The sequence below is a fragment of the Sturnira hondurensis genome, unplaced genomic scaffold, assembly GCF_014824575.4.
Source record: "Sturnira hondurensis isolate 20B ecotype Veracruz unplaced genomic scaffold, ASM1482457v3 Scaffold0018525, whole genome shotgun sequence".
Classification (NCBI taxonomy): domain Eukaryota; kingdom Metazoa; phylum Chordata; class Mammalia; order Chiroptera; family Phyllostomidae; genus Sturnira; species Sturnira hondurensis.
This window is the reverse complement of record NW_028091156.1, coordinates 4,181,791-4,200,614: the sequence shown is the minus strand read 5'-3', so window position 1 is coordinate 4,200,614 and position 18,824 is coordinate 4,181,791. Positions and strand designations below refer to the sequence as shown.

At 51.8% G+C, this 18,824-nt stretch overlaps 1 protein-coding gene across 1 annotated transcript in view; it reads right to left on the bottom strand.

Moving 5' to 3' along the window:
* Positions 1-253: 253 nt before the first annotated feature.
* The window catches only part of TP53BP2 (tumor protein p53 binding protein 2), a 49,648-nt gene continuing 31,077 nt past the window's right edge, over positions 254-18,824 (bottom strand). Inside the window, exons 6-18 of the mRNA XM_037069323.1 lie at positions 16,862-17,036; positions 15,865-16,046; positions 15,332-15,496; positions 14,730-14,958; positions 13,418-13,525; positions 12,950-13,098; positions 11,676-12,135; positions 9,123-9,901; positions 8,665-8,802; positions 7,800-7,933; positions 5,729-5,895; positions 3,327-3,526; positions 254-983 (exon numbers count right to left, since the gene is read on the bottom strand). Coding sequence (XP_036925218.1) covers positions 942-983; positions 3,327-3,526; positions 5,729-5,895; positions 7,800-7,933; positions 8,665-8,802; positions 9,123-9,901; positions 11,676-12,135; positions 12,950-13,098; positions 13,418-13,525; positions 14,730-14,958; positions 15,332-15,496; positions 15,865-16,046; positions 16,862-17,036 — 2,928 coding nt within the window. The 3' untranslated portion in view covers positions 254-941. The remainder of the gene's footprint in view (positions 984-3,326; positions 3,527-5,728; positions 5,896-7,799; positions 7,934-8,664; positions 8,803-9,122; positions 9,902-11,675; positions 12,136-12,949; positions 13,099-13,417; positions 13,526-14,729; positions 14,959-15,331; positions 15,497-15,864; positions 16,047-16,861; positions 17,037-18,824) is intronic.

Sequence of the window (18,824 nt, the reverse complement as noted above, 5' to 3'; positions counted from 1 at the left end):
ACAGTCTGTCTTATCGTTCTCTCTAAGAGCTTCAAAATCAAAAACAAACACAAAGCCCGAATTCTCTATCAAAGAGCACCAACAAACTCACGGATGGCAAAACTGAGCATCTTCTGCAAACAGACACACCTCTCGCATTTCATCACATGGCTGGTAAATCTCATCTTCTGTCTGGGGACAAGATCTCCATGGCTTGTGACCTTAAGGCCATGTGTGTGTGTGTGTGACATGGAAAACTGACACAGAGAAAAGCTTACAGTCAAAAAGTTTAATTTTATTACAATTGGTTTTAAGGTCAGCTATGATCTTGACAAATAGTATCGGTAAGTTTATACCAAGTGTCTAATTTCCAAGATACAAAAAGCAATAAATATTCAAATTCAGCCTAAAAACAAGATTCTCACCTAATTATCTGTAGTGTAGCTTCATTTCAGTATTGCAAAATAGGTATCACTCTGCAATGCTACAAGAACTCACACAGTAAGTTTATTGCTCGCTGGCTGCCAACTGACCGCCCTGCACTGAGGACCACGGTATGCGGCCAGCAGGAGCCCTCGGGGGGCCTGAGGGCCAGCTGGTGCTGGGCACAATTGGGGTGGCGCCACAGTGGCACTGGTCCTTTCCAGCAGGACAGGAAGCTGACGTCCCAGTTGCCCAGTAAGTGGCCCTGTTTCCCGCGGAAAACAGGTGTGTGCCCTGGGACAGCTGCCCCAGCACGGGAAGGCCAGCTGGGCCGCAAGCTCCACGTCACGGGGCCGGATGTCCTCCACTACCAGCGACTTCTGCAGTCCTTCATTTCCCTCCAGAGCATGGTCCTCGTGGCCTTCTCAAGTTACACGGCCGTTAAAATAAGTCTTGTGAAGTTGGTGCCCCCGACAATCCTGTTACTTCTTCTTAGTGATAACAGATTAATTCTTCGTTGGCAGCAATTCTATAAAGTGTCAGGCCAAGCTCCTCTGTCTCGGTTTAATTCTCGGGTAGAGCTGTAAGAGAGTTCATAAATATTCACATGCGTGGAGTGGACCAAAACCACGAACTACTGGGGGAGGGGCGGTGAGACAGGAAGGCATGAAACTACGGAAAGGACTCTTTCTGCCACGTGAAGCCCCAGGGCTGCCTGGGGACACCAATACTCTCCGGATCAGCTCTCCCGCCAGGGCATTTGAAAGGCACAGGTCCCTACACAGCAACACCACCAAGCTGCAGCGACAGGACCATCCATGCTGCTCGAAGCCTGAGCTGGATCTCACAGCCTGCTGAACACACGCCCAGTCTCCAGAGCGTGGGGACCTGCGGCAGGCCACTCCCAGCGAGCTGCCTGCTCCTGCATCCACAGTCCAGGGAGGTGACGAGAGACTGCGGCCCTGTGCCACAGACTCGAGGCCGTCAGGGTCCGGGGATGGAAGCACGAGTGGGACGCTGTGTTCCAGGACCCCGTGGGTCTGTGTTCTCCCTGACGGGTGCCGCTGCGGGGCGTGGACGCCAAGGTCACGAGCTCTCTGGTCTGGAAGCCCAGAGCAAGTTGAACTAGGGACCCAACTGGCACCCAGAACGACGGCCGTCCGCCTCCCCTCCTCTCAGAAAGGGAAAGAGGTTTGACTCAAAGAAAGTGGCCCGACTTCCAACCAAAACTTAAACCCCCAACTGGTGGGTCAACATTATACAAAGGATTATTCTCCTGAAAAAGAGACTTAGCCAATATAATATTCTAAACTTGCATCTGAATCTCTGGCTAGAAATCCAACATTTATGTGGTTTTTTTATGTCAAAGAAACAAAAAAAAGTGTTGTGTAGGGACCACGCCCAACCAGGAAAGATTTCCAAAGGACCATGGATCGTTCACTGGACCGAAGTGACAATCTCCAGTCCCACCCACTGAATTCCGAACCTCGGAGCCGCACGTATGAGGCGGAACTAACTTTGCCAACGGCTTTCCCACTTGGGAACGAACCGCGCCACCCACGTGTCCTCACGTGCAGGACAGCTCTGTTCAAGAACTAAAGGCACCGAGTTCTCCGGGGCAGAGCTTACTTGCCGAGGTCTGGCCTGGACGGAAGCGGCAGCCCATGGGCATTACTACGCAGATGGGGTACTGAATGACAGCCCTCCTGTATTTGTTTCAATCAGTCACTTACAAGCCAGGTACAGGGCTCCATGGCCGGGGTTTTGTCCCTTTCACCCTCCTCTGCCCTCCATGTCACGGTCACAACAAATGCTGCCGTCACGCGGGCAGGAGGACGGAGGAAGTCGGCTGGGCTGCACACCGGGCAAACAGCCGGGGAGGAGGCACAGTCAGGAGGCGGCGGCAGCGCTGCCCGCAACCCAGACGGTGGGCAGTAACTCGGGCGTAGCCAGACCAGGCAGCACAACCTGGTCCGTGGCCTCGATGCCAGAGGGAAACCCAGAGTGGGCACAGACCCCGTCTATCCAGCAGGTAATGAGAGCACGGACAGAACTACCTCCCTGCTGCGTACCGGCTACCAGCTTCGTCCCTCCTCCCAGAGCTCCCCATCTCCCGCCCGCTGCCCTGGGCACCCAGGCCCCAGGACGCAGGAGCGACGTGGGAGCCAGCGCCCTGCCCTGCATGCTGTGCGGCCTGGGCTACCCCGGCCCCTCCTGCCTCGGACTCGCCTTCCCTCCTCACCAACAGACGTTGCAGGCACTTTAAACTTCCACCTCAGTCCCCCAAGTAACCTCGCCATTTCCCTCCCTCTCTTTCCCACGCCCACCATGCCCCTGGGCTGCGCACCGTGTGAGGGAACGATGGCACCTGGGAAAGAGCCTCATGGGGAGTCCAGAAAGATGTTACTCCCACCCCCCCCTCTGTCCAACCACCCGGCCTTTTCTCTGAAAATGTTCCTGAGGGCCTTCAGGGGATGACGCCCACCCTCCACGCATCCTCGGTTGATGCGACCTTATTCGTTTCTTGGCTTTTAAGAAACTTAAAATGCAATAGAACAAGAACCGAGAACCCCGTTCAAGCTCACTGCCAGATTCGCAAATCCCAATGGACGCAAACATAAAATTCATCTCCCATGTCTCGGTGCCCATCCCCAAGCCAGCTGGTGTCACTCTACTTTTCCCTGCGGGGCGGAGCCCCAGGCCCTGGGGGCCAGCGAGCACAGAAACACACTGTTTTGGACTGAATGGGAATCACTGAAAACATGGCTTTTAGTCCAAATCTAAGACCTTCAAATTTTTAAATTCCACGTCTCATTAATGAAGAGCTGTCTGCTGGGTGCATTGCGGCCAGAACACACGGTGGTTCCCACAAACCCCCCGTTCCCCACACACATCAGAACAGCCCAGGGATGGCAATGACTCACTCCCAGCAGGTTGCGCGGGACGTAGCCCTCCTTGTCGGCCAGGCGCGCCCACCACCACTCCACTTCGTCCTCGTCTTCCCTGCGGATGACCGTCATGCAGTCGCCCTCCTTCAGGGGCAGCTCATCGTCGTTCTGCGGCTCGTAGTCCCAAAGGGCGTAAATGACTCCTTTGTTCATGATGCCCATCTTCTCCTGAACCCCTAAAATCAGGACGGTAAGAACGAGCACAGGATACGTAACTTGGAGCACGGCCCCCTCCCCAACGTTCAGCCGGAGTCAGAGGAGGATGGGTGGGCACGCGCTGAACATTAGCACTCACACCATTGCACGTTCAAGACTCCGATTTCCCGGGCAGGGGGAGGCCAGCAGAGGGGAGGGAACGTGTGAGAGACAAGTCACCCTGTGCTGCCGGCCCTGAAATAGCTCCGTAAACTCGCCAACACCCGGGCACCTCTCAAAACGAGTCTGACACAGAACACAAAACTTTCGCGAGCCCAGGGACAGAAAAAGAACTAACTGTTCTGGCTGGGACATAGAACAAGTGACAATCTGCCTGGGGACTTCAGAGTCCCAGGACAAGGCACTCAGGGAGCATGACCTCATTCTCTCCCTCAAACGCAGAGCAGAGAGAGGACAGCGAGCAGGAGTATGGTGCTATTACGGTCGTCTTGATCGATGTCCAAAGGGGGAAAAACAAACGAAAAATACATGAACTCTGCTCAAATGCACAACATGGCTAAGTATTTTAGACGTGACTGAAAATAAGTCTGTATAGAGTCGACCTGAAAATAACAAGAACCTGAATTCTAAACTAGTGAAATCCACAGACTGTGGAGGGGAAGCCCCCTGAAGTCCACCTGTCAGCAGGTCAACATCACCTTGTGTCACCTTTCTCCACGTACGCCTTCCTATCCTATGGGGCACCACTCGGAGAGACAATGACCCCTAACAAGCAGGTTACAGGAAGGAAGGGAAGGAAAAAGACTGGGCAAGAAGGTCCCAAGCAATGCAGAGTTCACTAAAAATAGCCGCCTTTATGTTTTTAGGAAAGCCAGGAAAATATCTGCTTGCTTCTGAATAGTAGGTTCTTTCAACTTAGGTGAACACACAACTATTCATTAGGAACTTATTATTTCGACACCAATTAGTATGCTGTAGCACACAAGGTATCTCTCGTTCTCTGAGCAAAAAGGCAACAAGAAATGAAACTGTTCCATAAGAAGGCTCTGCCAATCTGAAGGGTTAGATTTCTACTAACCGGGACAAGTGAATTTCCAACTTCTCTGTTTGAACAAGACATGCAAAGCATGACAGCCAGGGTCACCAGGACAAGGCCTGGATGTTCCCAAGATTCCACAAGGTTTTATAGCTGGCTGGACCCTTCACCGTTTGGGCCCAATCTCTGACCTGACTGATGCGCACAGAAGTTTTTAAAAGTCCTGCCCATGCTGAAGTAAAGCTCAGGGTGGCCGTTACATTAATTATAACAAAAATACATGAATATACCACATTAATTTTAAAAAAAGTTAGCACATCAAAATTATTCCCCGATCCAGAGTTCCAAATGTAAACAAAAAGAATAAACATCAACATTAAAAACTAACAGCTGAGGAAGGAAAGGAACTTGGGTTTGTGGTCTCCCTCCGACTCTCTGTCCTCTTTGCCAACAGGCCCAGGGAAACGGCGGACGGTCAGTGCCAAGAGGACAGAGCCCGTGTCTCTAACCTCTGGGGCCTTGCCTGAGCGCTACGACGTCTCGGGCCCTCCTCGTCCCTCTCTTTCCCTTCTCCGCACCTCTGAAGCCAAACTAAAAAGGAAAAGGAACCTCGTCACCTAATCTAATTTCATCTTGCAAATGGAAACTTTGTGCAGAAAAAGCCACCCAGCCTCTGGGGCTGCCCGTCCTTTCTTCTCCAGGCACAGAGCTGCCGGCACCACCAGTCGGAACCATGACCTCAAAATCGACAAAATGAAAGAGGCAAAAAGTCTGTTCTAAAATATGTTGCCTTTGTTAAACCGGATGACCGGCTGGATTCAGCAGGAAGCCCTGGGTCAGTGGGGTTCGTACCCCGACTGCGTCTTCCTCGATCATCGTGGAAGGAGGGGTTCCGTTTGCTCAGAGAGGCCGTCACTGCAAGCAGTGAAGTCTCAGTGGAGGGTCTTTTGCGGATCAAAAGCCGCGAACACCACTAGATCAGGGTCCCTGACGGCAGCCGTCCCCAGGCACACACACGAGAGCTGTGTCAGTGTCCAGGACCACGATGGCCTTCCTTTCAGGGCGCAGGCCTACGCTCAACGCAGAAACAGCTTCCCAAATTCTAAAAGCACTCATGCATGACGGCCCAGAGGGGGAGGGGCCCCGAGTGGCGTGGTCGCCGCCCGTGAATCGTGTGGTCACGCACCATACAGAAACTGAGAGCACTGGGTGTAGCCCTCCTCCATCTCCTCGCACTTGTCCGCCGCGGTCTGCAGGTCACTGTAGGTCATGGCGAACACGGCGGCCCCCGACTCCACCAGGAACTTGCACACCTGCACGTTGTTGCAAGATGCGGCGCAGTGCAGCGGGGTCCTGCGGGGGGAGGGGAGGACACAGCGGGCTGGGGGCTTCGTCTGCCGGACGCGACCACTCGGCAGGGCCTGATTACTCACACTGCCACCATTATTCCTCAGCTAAGTAAACCCACATGAACCTAAAACACACACGTACACACGTTTCGATCTACTTTAGGCAGCTGGTGAGCGGGAACTCATGAAGACCTTTTACTGTGCGCTGGAAATGCCCCCAGACTAACAATAAAGGCATAAGTAGGGCCGGTTCCACTGCCTAACTCAGAAGATGGGCTCGAGAACTTTAATCAGACCCTCAAGTACATGAGATTTGGCTCCTTCACCCTTTTCTTCCCTTTGCTCTTCGCTCTTCAGTTCCCCTGGGTACATGGCTGTAAAAAGAAACGTGCTCCTGTTCTTGATAAGGACATGATCGCCACTAGTTTGGTGAGTATCACTGCGGCTATTTTTTTATCAATGGCTTCTGTAACAGTGAAAAATTACATATGATCTGAGTTCCCAATATTGGGAAACAAGGACATTACCACACACTAAGAATTTATTTTGTAAGTTAAATTTAAAAATTAGACTAAACTACTGTGCATATGCATGAGCTTGAAGAAAATACAGCAGCAGATTAATGGTGCCCACTACCCCTCCTCTCTGGGGCGCAGAGCGTGCGCTGTGCTCTCCTATTTCTCAGTTTTGTGCATTGTCCGCGGTGGGCACACGTTATTTTTATAAATATAATTTTTATTCTCTTTTAAAGGTTTATTTACCTTTAGAGTAGAAGAGAAGGAGCGAAGGAGAGAAGGAGAGAATATCAATGTATGGTTGCCTCTCGTCAGTCCCCTGCTGGGAACTGGCCTGCAACCCAGGCATGTGCCCTGACTGGGAATCGAACCGTGATCCATTGGTTCGCAGGCCCGCGCTCAGTCCACTAAGCTACACCAGCCAGGGCTCTATAAATATAATCTTTAAAAATGTTAACAAGAATGCTTCTCCAAGTGCTTTTTATAAGAAAAAAAGCTGGAAAGCAGTACAAATGTCTCACAAGCGGGAAATGGTCACACACGTGAGCACACAGCTGTGGAAGCACAGGGGCTATTTACACTCAGGCACATGTGTGTCTCACACGTGTGTGCGTGCAGACTTGGTTTTGCAGCATAACTGTTTCATCTGAACAGGAAAACAGGCTGTAAGAGTAAAACACCTGAGTAAACATGGCATGATTATAACTTTAAAAAAACTGGGCATGAAAAAGAAACCTTATATGCTTCCAAAAAAAGCATATTATTTAAAACACTTTTTAAATGGAACAAAAGGCAACATTTACTAGTCACTCTCCTCCAGTTACAGGGGTGACGATAACTGCTAGAATCGTCATTCTCGCTATTTATAATGGCCCAGCATCCAATGAACCGTGCCATTCATCACTGATTAACGCCCATGTTTTCTGCACACTGAACCATTCCACGAAGTGTTCCGTGAAAAAGGGATTCCATGGTGAAACATATCAGGAAAAGACGACAAACTGTGACTTCCCCCTCTGGAGTCACACGCACAGGTGTCAGCACGCTGAAGGCTCAGAGCAAGTTCAGGGCGTGGGGGTGGGGGGGAAGAGCTTGCTTAAATCAGATTTCTCAAATCTGCCGACGCGTGCTGATCAACTGTGTACCACTTTGTGACATTTCTTATTTCTACTGTTCAAATACTAAACTTTTAAAACTCCATCAGCTTCCAGAATGGCATGTCCAGAAGGAGGACTTGCCAATTCCCCAGAAGCATCCACCACGTGCCCCCTGCTGGGGGGCAGGTGGCTCGAGGACACACACGCCCCCACACTCCCCAAGGGCAACGCCCGTTCCGGGCTGCGTGGCGCCTCCAGCGCGAGCGTGAGCAGGGAGGGGCTTGAGGACCTCTCACCAGCCATCGCTGTCGGCAGCGTTGACGTTCACCCCGAACTGCACCAGGAACTTCACGATCTCCGTGTGCCCGGCACACACGGCGTTGTGCAGAGCTGTGATGCCCTCGTCATTGGGCAGGCTCGGGTCCTCGACCTGAAGTGTCAGAGGGAGGACAATCGTCATTCCAGTGGCTCGACACCTGACGTCACTATTCACTGGCTTTACAGCATCACAAAAACACAAACACACTTGCGGGTTTTAATTATGAGCTTAAAAAAATACCACAGGAGCCAAGAAAACTCTGCCTAAAACAATTCTAGAAATAAGACAGACGAAATAGCCATATTAAGTAGGTATTCGCTATAAAAAGGTTCTTGAAAAACTGAAGAACAGCCAGAAACTACATCCCTATAGTCAGCTTTGTTTATTTACCCTCCAACTCCCCACCACAAATTAGTGTCTAACTAGAAGTGGCACTTTCCATGGAAGGAAAAAAGGTCAAACTAAAAATATTTTAAATAATAGGCTTAGGAAAAGTAGGGGCCACATCTGTAATTTAACACTGCCCAGTATAAATCCAAGCCTGAGCCATTTTTGAAAGAGGGTAAGGGTCTCCCCGAGAAAGGAAAGGACTTTAGAGGACCCCAGTGACAAGTGAACTTCTGCATTATCAAAACTTCATAGTCACGCCTTTGGCACCAGCAAAGCCAATTTTGGAGCAAGCTCTAGAGTCTCTCTCCACAGCCCCACCTCCCCCAAAAGAAAATTTTAAAATAAAACTCCCCTGTTGTAGCTTTCGAATCAGGGCTTTACAGCAAACTCTAATACAAGGTCAAACTATTAATACAAGGTCACGTTTAAGAACCTGACTAATGCAATCGTACCTCATAAATAATCCTCTGCACAAGGTCAAATTCTCCCTCCAAAGATGAATCCAGAAGTAAAGCAAGAGGGTTGAATTTCACCCTCATTCCGTGAGCAATTCGCTCGGAACCAGTTTTACGTAAGTTTGTCCTTTTGCCCTGCAGAGGAAACACATGGAAAATTGAGGGTCCTGGGCAAAGCGACAGACCACCAATGAAAGGAGAGGAGTAACATCTTGGCCGAGTGGGTAAAGATGCTGGAAAAGTATACATTGAGCACTTTTTAGTGAAGTATACATCATTCAGAAAAGAATATAAATAATAACAGCGTAATGAATAGAGCCACGTAACAAAGTAGAGAGAATGAACTTTTCAAAAGCTAGTGAAACACAGTCAGTCATCCACCACAGCACGGACAAACCGCCACCTGGAAGAGTGACAGGGCTCCCGAACCGGTCCCGAGATACCGCGTTACCTACCGGAGGCAGGGCCACCTGCCCGGTGATTTCGGGTGGGCACATGCTCCCCGAGTCTTCCCCTGGCCCCTCTGGCTCCCCAGATGGGTAGGGCGGCGGTGGGTAGGGGGGGTACTCCTCCAGGTACACTTCGAGCAGGTGGGGAGCCTCTGGGTTTGGTTCCTCCACACTGTTCTGGAAACCTGGGCTAGTGTCTGGGACTCCTTCGGGCACGTAATCAAGGCCCGGAGAAGGAGTGGGCATGTCACTGCTCTCGGTGCCGGCATCCCCGGGTTCCTGTGGGGACAGTGCTTCAGGGGCCAGAGAGACCACCTCCTTCTCCGGCTCCGCATGTAGATACGGGTTCGGGATCTCTGCTGGGCTCTCAGGGCCAGTGGCCACCGAGGCCGGCTTGGATGGGTATGACGATGGCCCGGAGATGGTTTCCATGGCAGCAAGGGTGGTCCTCTGATACAGCAGCTTCTGGATGTTCGGCCCATTAGGACCCTCGGGCTCTGTGATGGAGCTCCGCTTTTTTAGGGGCCTTGGTGCGTTAGACAGTTTCTTTCGCAGCGCTTCCAAGTCAGCATCACTCTGGTTTCGGTACGGATTCGACAAGAAAGGCAGCAGCTTGGTCGGGCTGAGGGGTCTCGGGATTCTCTCGTTCTCATGGCTCTCCGGAACCGACGGAGCGGGCTCTGCCTCAGGCTCCGGACCACCGGGTTTGCCCTGGTTCCCCAAGTAGACGTGCTCTGGGTGCTGCTGCTGGCTCTGGGCGGCAGCGAGGACAGGCTTGCCGTAGACTGTTGCAGACGGGAACAAGCTCTGATTAGCGTTAACTAAACAAAACTGGCCAGTACCAGATGCAGCTCACAATGATTAAAGCTGCTGATAACCCCCACGTTTCTGCGGAACACCCTTCACTGCAACAGATTTTTTTTTAAAGATTTTATTTATTTATTTATCTTTAGAGGGGAAGGAGAGAGGGAGAGAAACATCAATGTATGGTTGCCTTTTGTGCATCCCCTGCTGGTAGTTAGCCTGCAAGGAACCGGCCTGCAACCCAGGCATGTGCCCTGACCGGGAATCGAACCGCGACTGTCTGGTTTGCAGGCCCGCGCTCGATCCACTGAGCTATGCCAGCCAGGGCTGCAACTGATTTTTTAAAATAACAAACGACAGAGCAAGGTTCCCATTTGTGCCTAATAAACTTATTACAGAATCAAAACCCCACTAATTGTGACATGTGCCATTATTTTATACACTAGTAAGAAAGAAAATGCCACCAATTACAATCGTGAGAGATCTCTGACGGCAGCATCCCAAATTTAACATGCCAAGAGCAAAAAGAAATGGAGAATCCATGAAAACTGGTACTCCTGTCCTACGTCCAGATTAAAACTGAACAGTCTCCCATCTTTCATAACTTTCAAAAGTAAACCCATGTGAGAAACCAGGTTTGGCTTACAAAATTATTAACAGCACTTAAACTTACCAAAACTATTCCCCCAACCTTCTAATTGGATCAAAAGTATCTAACCCCCAAATTAGCACATTAGCAGTTTTCATGGAGACTCAGGAAGAGAGTAAGATGTCGCATACATTTTTAATTCTTGCTGTCTAATTACGGCATCTTGGCCACAAGCACATGCTTATTTCATGCCCAGAAAGCCATTTTCTTTCCAATAAGACATGGTGAATTTTACTCCAGTCTTATAAAACTACTGAAAGACTCTTAGAACCCAACAAAGGACCAGATTATGTGCGTTTAACACAGAGTCGTCTCTTTGGGTTTTTATATTTAACTAGTGGTCATGTCCTCCAGTTAAATATAAAATATAGCAGGGAGGGTTATTTCTTAAAACAACAAAGAGAAACACCCCCACACCCCACAGCGGCAGCTGTCCGATCGTCCACGCGCCAAGAAAACATCTGGTCACCTGAGGTGACCACAGAGCCTTGGGTGCCGTGTCCACCATGGACACCGGCTCCCCAGACCCCAACGAGCTGGAGTCCTCGTTCTAAAGGAGCTCCCGGGTCAGTGGGGAGCAGACGCCCACGGGAACTGCCATGCAGAAGGCTATGTCTTCCTATCGGTTTGATTCCTCTATTTTATTCACCGATTTTTCCACAGCATTTCATTCAATCCATCTATTACCACTGGTGCCCACCACAGTGGCTGCTGTTTGGCAGGAACTCAGTTTAAACTCCCAATGAAGACCAGAAGACATAAGTAAACGAAACCCTAAGAACACGGACATCGGTCACACAGGGACTAGTCATCGGCTTCCAGACAGAGGGCAGCTCTGGTGTGGGACCAGCACCACCTATGCAGGTAAGAGGACGACCACTGGCTGGTGTAGCTCAGTGGATTGAGTGCCGGCCTGCGAACCACACGATCGCAGTTCGATTCCCAGTCAGGGCACATGCCTGGGTTGCAGGCCAGTTCCCGGCAGGGGACTCATGAGAGGCAACCATACATTGATACTTCTCTCCTTCTCTCCTTCTCTCCTTCCCTTCCCCTCTAAAAATAAATAAATGAAGTCTTAAAAAAAAGAGGACGACCCAGAACCTTACCGCTCGGAAAGGGCGGCCCTCGGGCGTGCGACTTGGTCAGCGCGCTCTGCACTGCCTGCTGGAAGTTCTTCCCGGGAGCCGCGTGCTGGGTGTACATGGAGTATATGGAGCTGGCCGCCACTGTCTGGGGCTTCCGGAAGGGGGGAAGGAGGGCATCCTTGGAAGGCTGTGGTGTGAATGGCCGGACTGCCGCGGCTGGTGGACTCTCTTGCTTGGAGCCTGGAATGAGGACTTGGTCTTGGCCCCCCAGTGGTGCACCGGGGACCAGCAGGACCCTCTGCTGCTGCCCTGCTGCTTTGGGTTTATTTCCCACAGTTGGGACGGCTGCTGATGGTGGCTGAGGATCCCCATCAGGCCTGCTGTCCATCGGGGATGGATTCGTCTGTCCAAAATGTGGCAGATTGATCTGTTTGGGTTTCGATGGGACGGGAGGCGGTACTTTCACATTTTTATTCGCAGCCTGTGAAACATACACAAAAAGCCAGGACTTACACAGGTGGGCACACGGGGTGCTCCAGGTAAGCTAATTCCACCCACGTGGGCAAACAGTGAAAATGCGCGGCCTGCTCTGCTTGCTAAGAGGTCTGGGGGGGGGGCGGGGGGGCGTGGGGGCGTGGCTGGCAGGGCCACGCGGGTCTCAGGTGCAAAGCCCTGTGAAACGAGATCTGTACTTTGCACTGCGTGCCCACGACCTACGCTGCGTTTCTAATCATTCACATTAAGTTTTCAGCCTCTGAATGGACTCACAGTTAACAAAGGACTTGAGTGACACAGTGTAATTCCTGCCCTGAACCACTTCCTCCTTGTCACCACCTCCCAGCCGGGAAACTCTCCGCCCACGGGAAACATCCGACGTCTTGTGGCATCAGTGCAGAGAAGGCCGCTCTCGCTCACGGGAGCTGTGTGCAGCCAGGGCCGTGGGGGTCTAGACACACCTGACATGGGGCTCACAGTCACGACCTGCTGGTCAGAGGCTGGGACCCTAACAGAAGGATCGCCACCAAACCACTGACACAGACTCGGCTCCCGATCTTGAAGGGACGAGGTGACTGAGCAGCACCCGCAGGGCGTTCTCCATGCCCTCGTATTTGTCGGGGACCGGAGTCGCAGTCGTTCCCGGTAGGGTGCGTGCGACACCACGGACGGGCTCCAGCAGCAGAACGTAAACTAACAGCGAGCTTCTACTTCCTGCCCTCCGGACGCCTTCTGCTGCTTTCCTGCTCCCCCGGCCTCGCACGTCAACCCCCCTCGTTTTAAAGCCCCGTCTCAACTACCTGAGCATCCCGCAAGATGTCTTCACTGCTCTGGTTCTTCCTCAGAGACCCGAAGGAGGGCGGCGCGGCGGGCTGGTCGACGGTGTCGAACATGGAGAAGGGGCGCACTTTCTTCTCCCTCTCCCTCAGCAGCACCTCCCCGTCATCGGCTGGAGACAACGGGAAAAGTCACATTGATATTTGGGCTGTTCGTGATGAAATTTCTTTTCCATGTGTAAGTGTCTCTCTCCTCAGTCTCTTTGAAACCCTGCGCCCACTAAATGCCTCCCTGCTTTTCAGTGGAGTTAAGGAAACACCCAAACGCCGAGATGCTGGAGCAACCTGAACTCCCTGGCCGAATAAGGCTGCTCTGGAAACGCACGCTGTGCCCGGTGTTAGCTCACTAGAAAACAAGGCTCTGAGAAGGAGCACACAGCACCTTTGAGCTGCCCCAGACAGAAAGTTTGGGAGCAGCGCCGATGAACTTGCCTTGTTCTGGAGCACTCCCGGAGCTTTTCGGGGCAGAGGCAGAGGCCTGGCTCGGGAAAAAATCCGCATTTGGACTCCAATCAGGGCCCAGCGAATGGACTTTGGAGCCTGAAACGCAGAGAAGCATCTACAAATAACCCAGCATTCCGAAGAGGCTGTCAGTGATCCCTGCTGCTGAGAAGTGGAGTCTCTGAAATACGGCTTTAAATTTTCAGACTCACCCAGGAAACTTATTCAGAAAACATCAGATTATACACATCTAGTTTAAGATTCTCCCCCTTCCTCAAGCGACTGAGAATGAGTCGTGGCAAACAGAGAGACTGCCGACAAAGACACGTTACTCGTTGTTGGGTAACGTGCCACCTTTACACCCAGAAACCACTTCTAATGGAGCAGACTGAGGGGCTGAGGTGCCCCTTACATGACGACACCCCAAGTGTGCGGGCGGCACATGGGCGGGAACGCAGATTCTAACCCAGGACACCGAGCAGCTTTGCCCAACCCGGTGTGCACCGACATTTAAGTCTCAAAGCTTTTACTTCCACCCGGCAGAAACAAAAGTTCCTCTACGCAAAACCCCACTGGGCTGCACTCTGCTTCCCAGGGGTAATTGTGACAAAGCAAGAGCGTTAAATACAGGCAGAGAATTTCTGCACATGATAGTGGTTGAGGAATAAAAAGACAACACTGGCGGTTGTTTTTTTTTCTTCCGGGACTTGGAAGGAAGCTTCCCCTGCTTTTCCCCGCAGCTCTCCCTTTGTCCCTCTCCAGAGCACGGCCACCCCAGCCTGTGCGGGAGGTGGAGAGACGCAGAGACCAGTAACTCGGGAGGGAGCCTCCGTCATTCTCTCTGCACCTCCCGCAGCGCCGGCTTTTCTGCTGAAAACGGTCAGCAGGCAAAGCCTCCAGCACAAGCGCATCTGAATATACCCATTATTTATCGACAGAGTGGACTCAGGCCACCCTCTGCCAAGATGACAGACACCACTAACCAGGCAGAGGGCATTTTTACAGAAAAAGAAACATTCTCAAGTTACTAACACCGAATCATGATTTCCTCATTCACAAGAAAGCTTTCAAAACAATTTTCAGATTTGCAAAAATACTGCATTCTATTTCGCTTCCTCAACAGAACTGTATTATTTAGGATTAAGAAACATACTGCCCTAGCAAAGAATACAAGGAGACTCTAAGAATTTAAACAGGAACAGGGATAGGAAGGCGCTTTCTTAAAACTTGAACTTGGGGAGACACAACAGTGAGGATGAGAGGATCTGAGCTATAGATGGACGTGACCGTGACCTGTGTTTACCTTTAGCCTGCGAGGCCGCCCCGGATCGCATGTTGGGCAGCGTGTGGACTTTCATGGGCCCCTCAGAGGGCTGCACGGCCAAGAGGCCATCGGGTGGAGCCGGCTTCACCAGCAGCTCTGGCCGGGGGGGCATCCGGGGCATGGTGGATGACTGGATGTAGGGTCCGACGGCAGCCACGCGGCTGGGTGGTGACACGCCTTGCTGGGGCAGGTTCCCATCCGGTGACACCTTCGGAGAGAGCGCAGGTCCTTGAGTGTGACAGGTCAGGCTGCAGCAACTCAGAGAAGTCCGGGAAGTTTGCAGAATGTTTCCAAGTCAGCTCTGGCCACAGAGTCTGCTACAAATGCCCCCAGCAAAAACACTGCACAGCCGCCTCGCCCCCCAAACTTCATCACATGGATCAGCAAGAAAGCCAGAGCCGTCAAAGCACATTAACAGTGGATCATCCTCTGGGCAGCGCTGGGCACTGCCTGCCTGCCTCCCTCCCTCTCTCCTGAGGGCACCGTGCGCGCTGACTGTGCCACAGCTGCTATGACAACTGACCTCGCTGGGCTGGCTGGCTGCCCCCCACCCCCGGCCCACGACACAGCAGCCCACTCACTGGAAGGTTTTCTTTCTGCTGGAGCGCCGCCTTCTTCTTCCACAGCCGGTCCCTCAGCTCGTTCACACGCTTATCCATGACGGCCACCTCTGAATTGCGCTTATTCAAACACTCCCTCTGTTGCTGCAGCTTGGCATTCTGCTCCTGATTCAGCTTGTTTCTCAGCTGAAGAAAATGGGGGGGGGGGGATGACAAAAGGTAGCCAAGGAGGAGGAAGAGAACTTTCTCCCAGAGTCACTCGGTCCACTGTTACATAATTTCTAAAAGTGGTCGGCCCCACCACCCCTCCCCACTTCCCACCTCCAGGTTCACGGTTAAGCGTTAGACCCCCCGGCTGTGGTTCTGAGGAGTGCCTCGGGCTTCCTGTGGAAGGGACTGTAAAGGTTATTCTGGTTCTCCGAGGCTCAGGTCTTCCTCCCTGCAACCCCTCTAAGGAAGAGACACAGAAATCCAGCACTTCCTGCCACTTGTAAGGCCAACTCTGCGGCGCCTGAGCAGGGTCCCGCTGTGGCTCCCAGCAGCCCCCGGGGTACCTGCAGTTCCTTGTACAGCCGGTCCAGCTCAGCCACCGCCGACTGGTTGTCGTGGTGGCCGTCGATCCGGCCGTTCTTGAGCATCTCAAGCTGCCGTGTAAGTTCCTCTACTTTCGACATGGCCAGGACCAGCTCCCTCTGCTTCTGCTGGAACAGACTGTTCATCTGTTCGATTTCCTCCACTGGAGTGAGGAGGGAAAAAGGCAACAATCGTCCAAAAGGAAAGTAAGAATGGACCACTTCCCAGACAACCAGGCTTCACAATGCACTTTGTGATGAAAAGTAGAGGAATGTTCCAGAAATGTCCTGGAGCCAACCTAGTTCTTTTGTAAGCAGCTGAAACCAACAGAGACAGCTCAAAATATCTGTGCCTCATTCTGAAAGTATTTTAGCAGTATTTGTATTATGAATATAGTAATTAAACATTAGACCTGGCTGGTGTGGCTTAGTGCACTGAATGCTGGCCTGTGAACCAAAGGGTCACTGGTTCGATTCCCAGTCAGGACACATGCCTGGGTTGAGGGCCAGGTCCCCAGTAGGGGGCACACGAGAGGCAAGTACACACAGATGTTTCTCTCCCTCTCTTCAAATCTTTAAATATATATATAATTAAGCATTAAACTTCATTAATTTCTGTAGACTTTTTAATCTCCATTTTATAGTGGCACATGGAGCTATTAAATCACTAAAATTTTAAATGGTCTTACGGAGCAACAGAGATAATATACAACTAAAACTCCTTGCCTCACCTGTCAGTCAAAATATATTTAGAAGAAAAAACAAACTACTAGTGCATTTTCCAAAGGTAACTTAAGAACCTTGTCTGACCATTCGACAGCTGAATTCAAGTCCAGTGAATTTCACTTAAATTATTTCAAAGTGATCTACATGCGAAGTCTCATCTCATTCTTCTCACTACAAATTTATATCACCTTCCCCACCCCGGAGCTTCATGGGGCTCCTTGGGGACAGAGCAGAACAGGGGGGAACAACTCACCAAGTTTGCCGTTGCTCAGTCTCTTCTGCTCCACGTGGCCTCTGAGTGCCCTCACCTTCCTGAGCTTAGCTTCCTGGTTCTCCGCTATCTCTTTCAGCCTCTTCAGCTTCTCCTGCTCGGCAGCCTGCTGCTGCTGCCGCTGATCCTGCTGTTTCAGAAACTTTAAGCGCTGTTCCTGAGGATAAAAGCCACCAGCGGGCCATTATCATTTTAAGCAGGGACATCACTAACCGAAAAATAATCCGCCCACCACCCTGAGATGCTGAGGCTGAGGGGCACCAGCGCACGGCTCTGTCCTGGAGGTGGTCACCAGAGCTGCCTGGGAAGTGTGTTTCAAATGGGCACGACCCCGGAGTCCTTTGGGGTAAGACCCAGAAATCAGTGCGTTTAACCCAAGCAGCTCTTATGCAGCAAGCGAGCAGTGAGCCTTGAACTGGTCTTCACGAACCGCAGCCACGAGTTTACAAAGGCGCCCATGGGGAGATGGGGGCAGTCTCGGAAAGCTGGGACATGATAAGCTCGGGAGCCGAATCTGCATTCAGGCCCCAGCCCTGCCCCCTTTCAGCTACAAGACTTTGGGCCGCTGAGCAAGCTCCCCGAGTATTGTGCAGGACTGTGTCCTCGTCTCCAGAAGGGATGACCCACAGTAACCCCCCACGGGGCCACTCGAGGGGTGAATGAAAATCTCTTTGTGCCTTGCGTGGTTATAAATATATGCTGGATAAATGCGCTGAGACAAGGGACAAGGGGCTACTCACCACCTTTAGGAAACTACACTGAGCAACCAAAATTTTATTCCTATTATATTAAAAAATTTGCCCTGACTGGTGTAGCTCAGTGGATTGAGCGCAGGCTGCGAACCAGACGATCGCGGTTCGATTCCCAGTCAGGGCACATGCCTGGGTTGCAGGCCGGTTGCAGGCCAGTTCCCGGCAGGGGCCAGTTCCCAGCAGGGGATGCACCAAAAGCAACCATACATTGATGTTTCTCTTCCTCTCTCCTTCCCTTCCCCTCTAAAGATAAATAAATAAATATTTTAAAAAAATTTAAGTAAAATAGAGCTCTACAATTTATAAATTTCTCAGATTAATATACCTAAATCATAAACAACACAGGAACAGTTTCAAAATAAGACCCCAACCCAAGGCTAGAGGTTTCTTCTGTTAAACTTTTTATTTAAATTTATTTATGTCTCTGCTACTCAGGGAATGATACCCTCACAACATCACCTAGGAACTTGTTAGAAAGGCAAAATTTCAGACTGTGCCCCAGACCTGCCGAATCAGAGCCTGCACTTCTAACACGATGCCCAGGTGATGCACACACCATTAAAGTTTGAGAAGCAGTGAGATGTGTGTGATTCTGAGAAAGCCGGTGTCTGACCACGGAGCAGGCCGAGGACCTCTTCCACGGCGGCCTGGCGCATGCCGAGAACCACTGTCCCGAACGCTGGCCACTGCTTCCAAGCCCTGCTTGGTAGTTTGCCGCCACACCTTCATCTGTCAACCCCTGCTCTGGTAAGGTCACAGTCACTAAAGGACGGGTCACTTGCACATACTGAGCATTTTGACCTGAGGCTGGGAGACTACAGCCCACAGGCAGGAGCCAGCTTGCTGTCTGCATGTGTGATCGTGGCCTTGCTGGGGTGCCAGCTTGCTGTCTGTGTGTGAGCATGGCCTCGCTGGAGCACCAGCCGGCTGTCCGCATGTGTGATCGTGGCCTCGCTGGAGCACCAGCCTGCTGTCTGCGCATATGATCGTGGCCTCGCTGGAGCACCAGCCTGCTGTCTGCACGTGTGATCGTGGCCTCGCTGGAGCGCCAGCCTGCTGCCCGTGCATGTGATTGTGGCCTTGCTGGAGCACCAGCCTGCTGTCTGCACGTGTGATCGTGGCCTCGCTGGAGCACCAGCCTGCTGTCTGCGTGTGTGATCGTGGCCTCGCTGGAGCGCCAGCCTGCTGCCTGC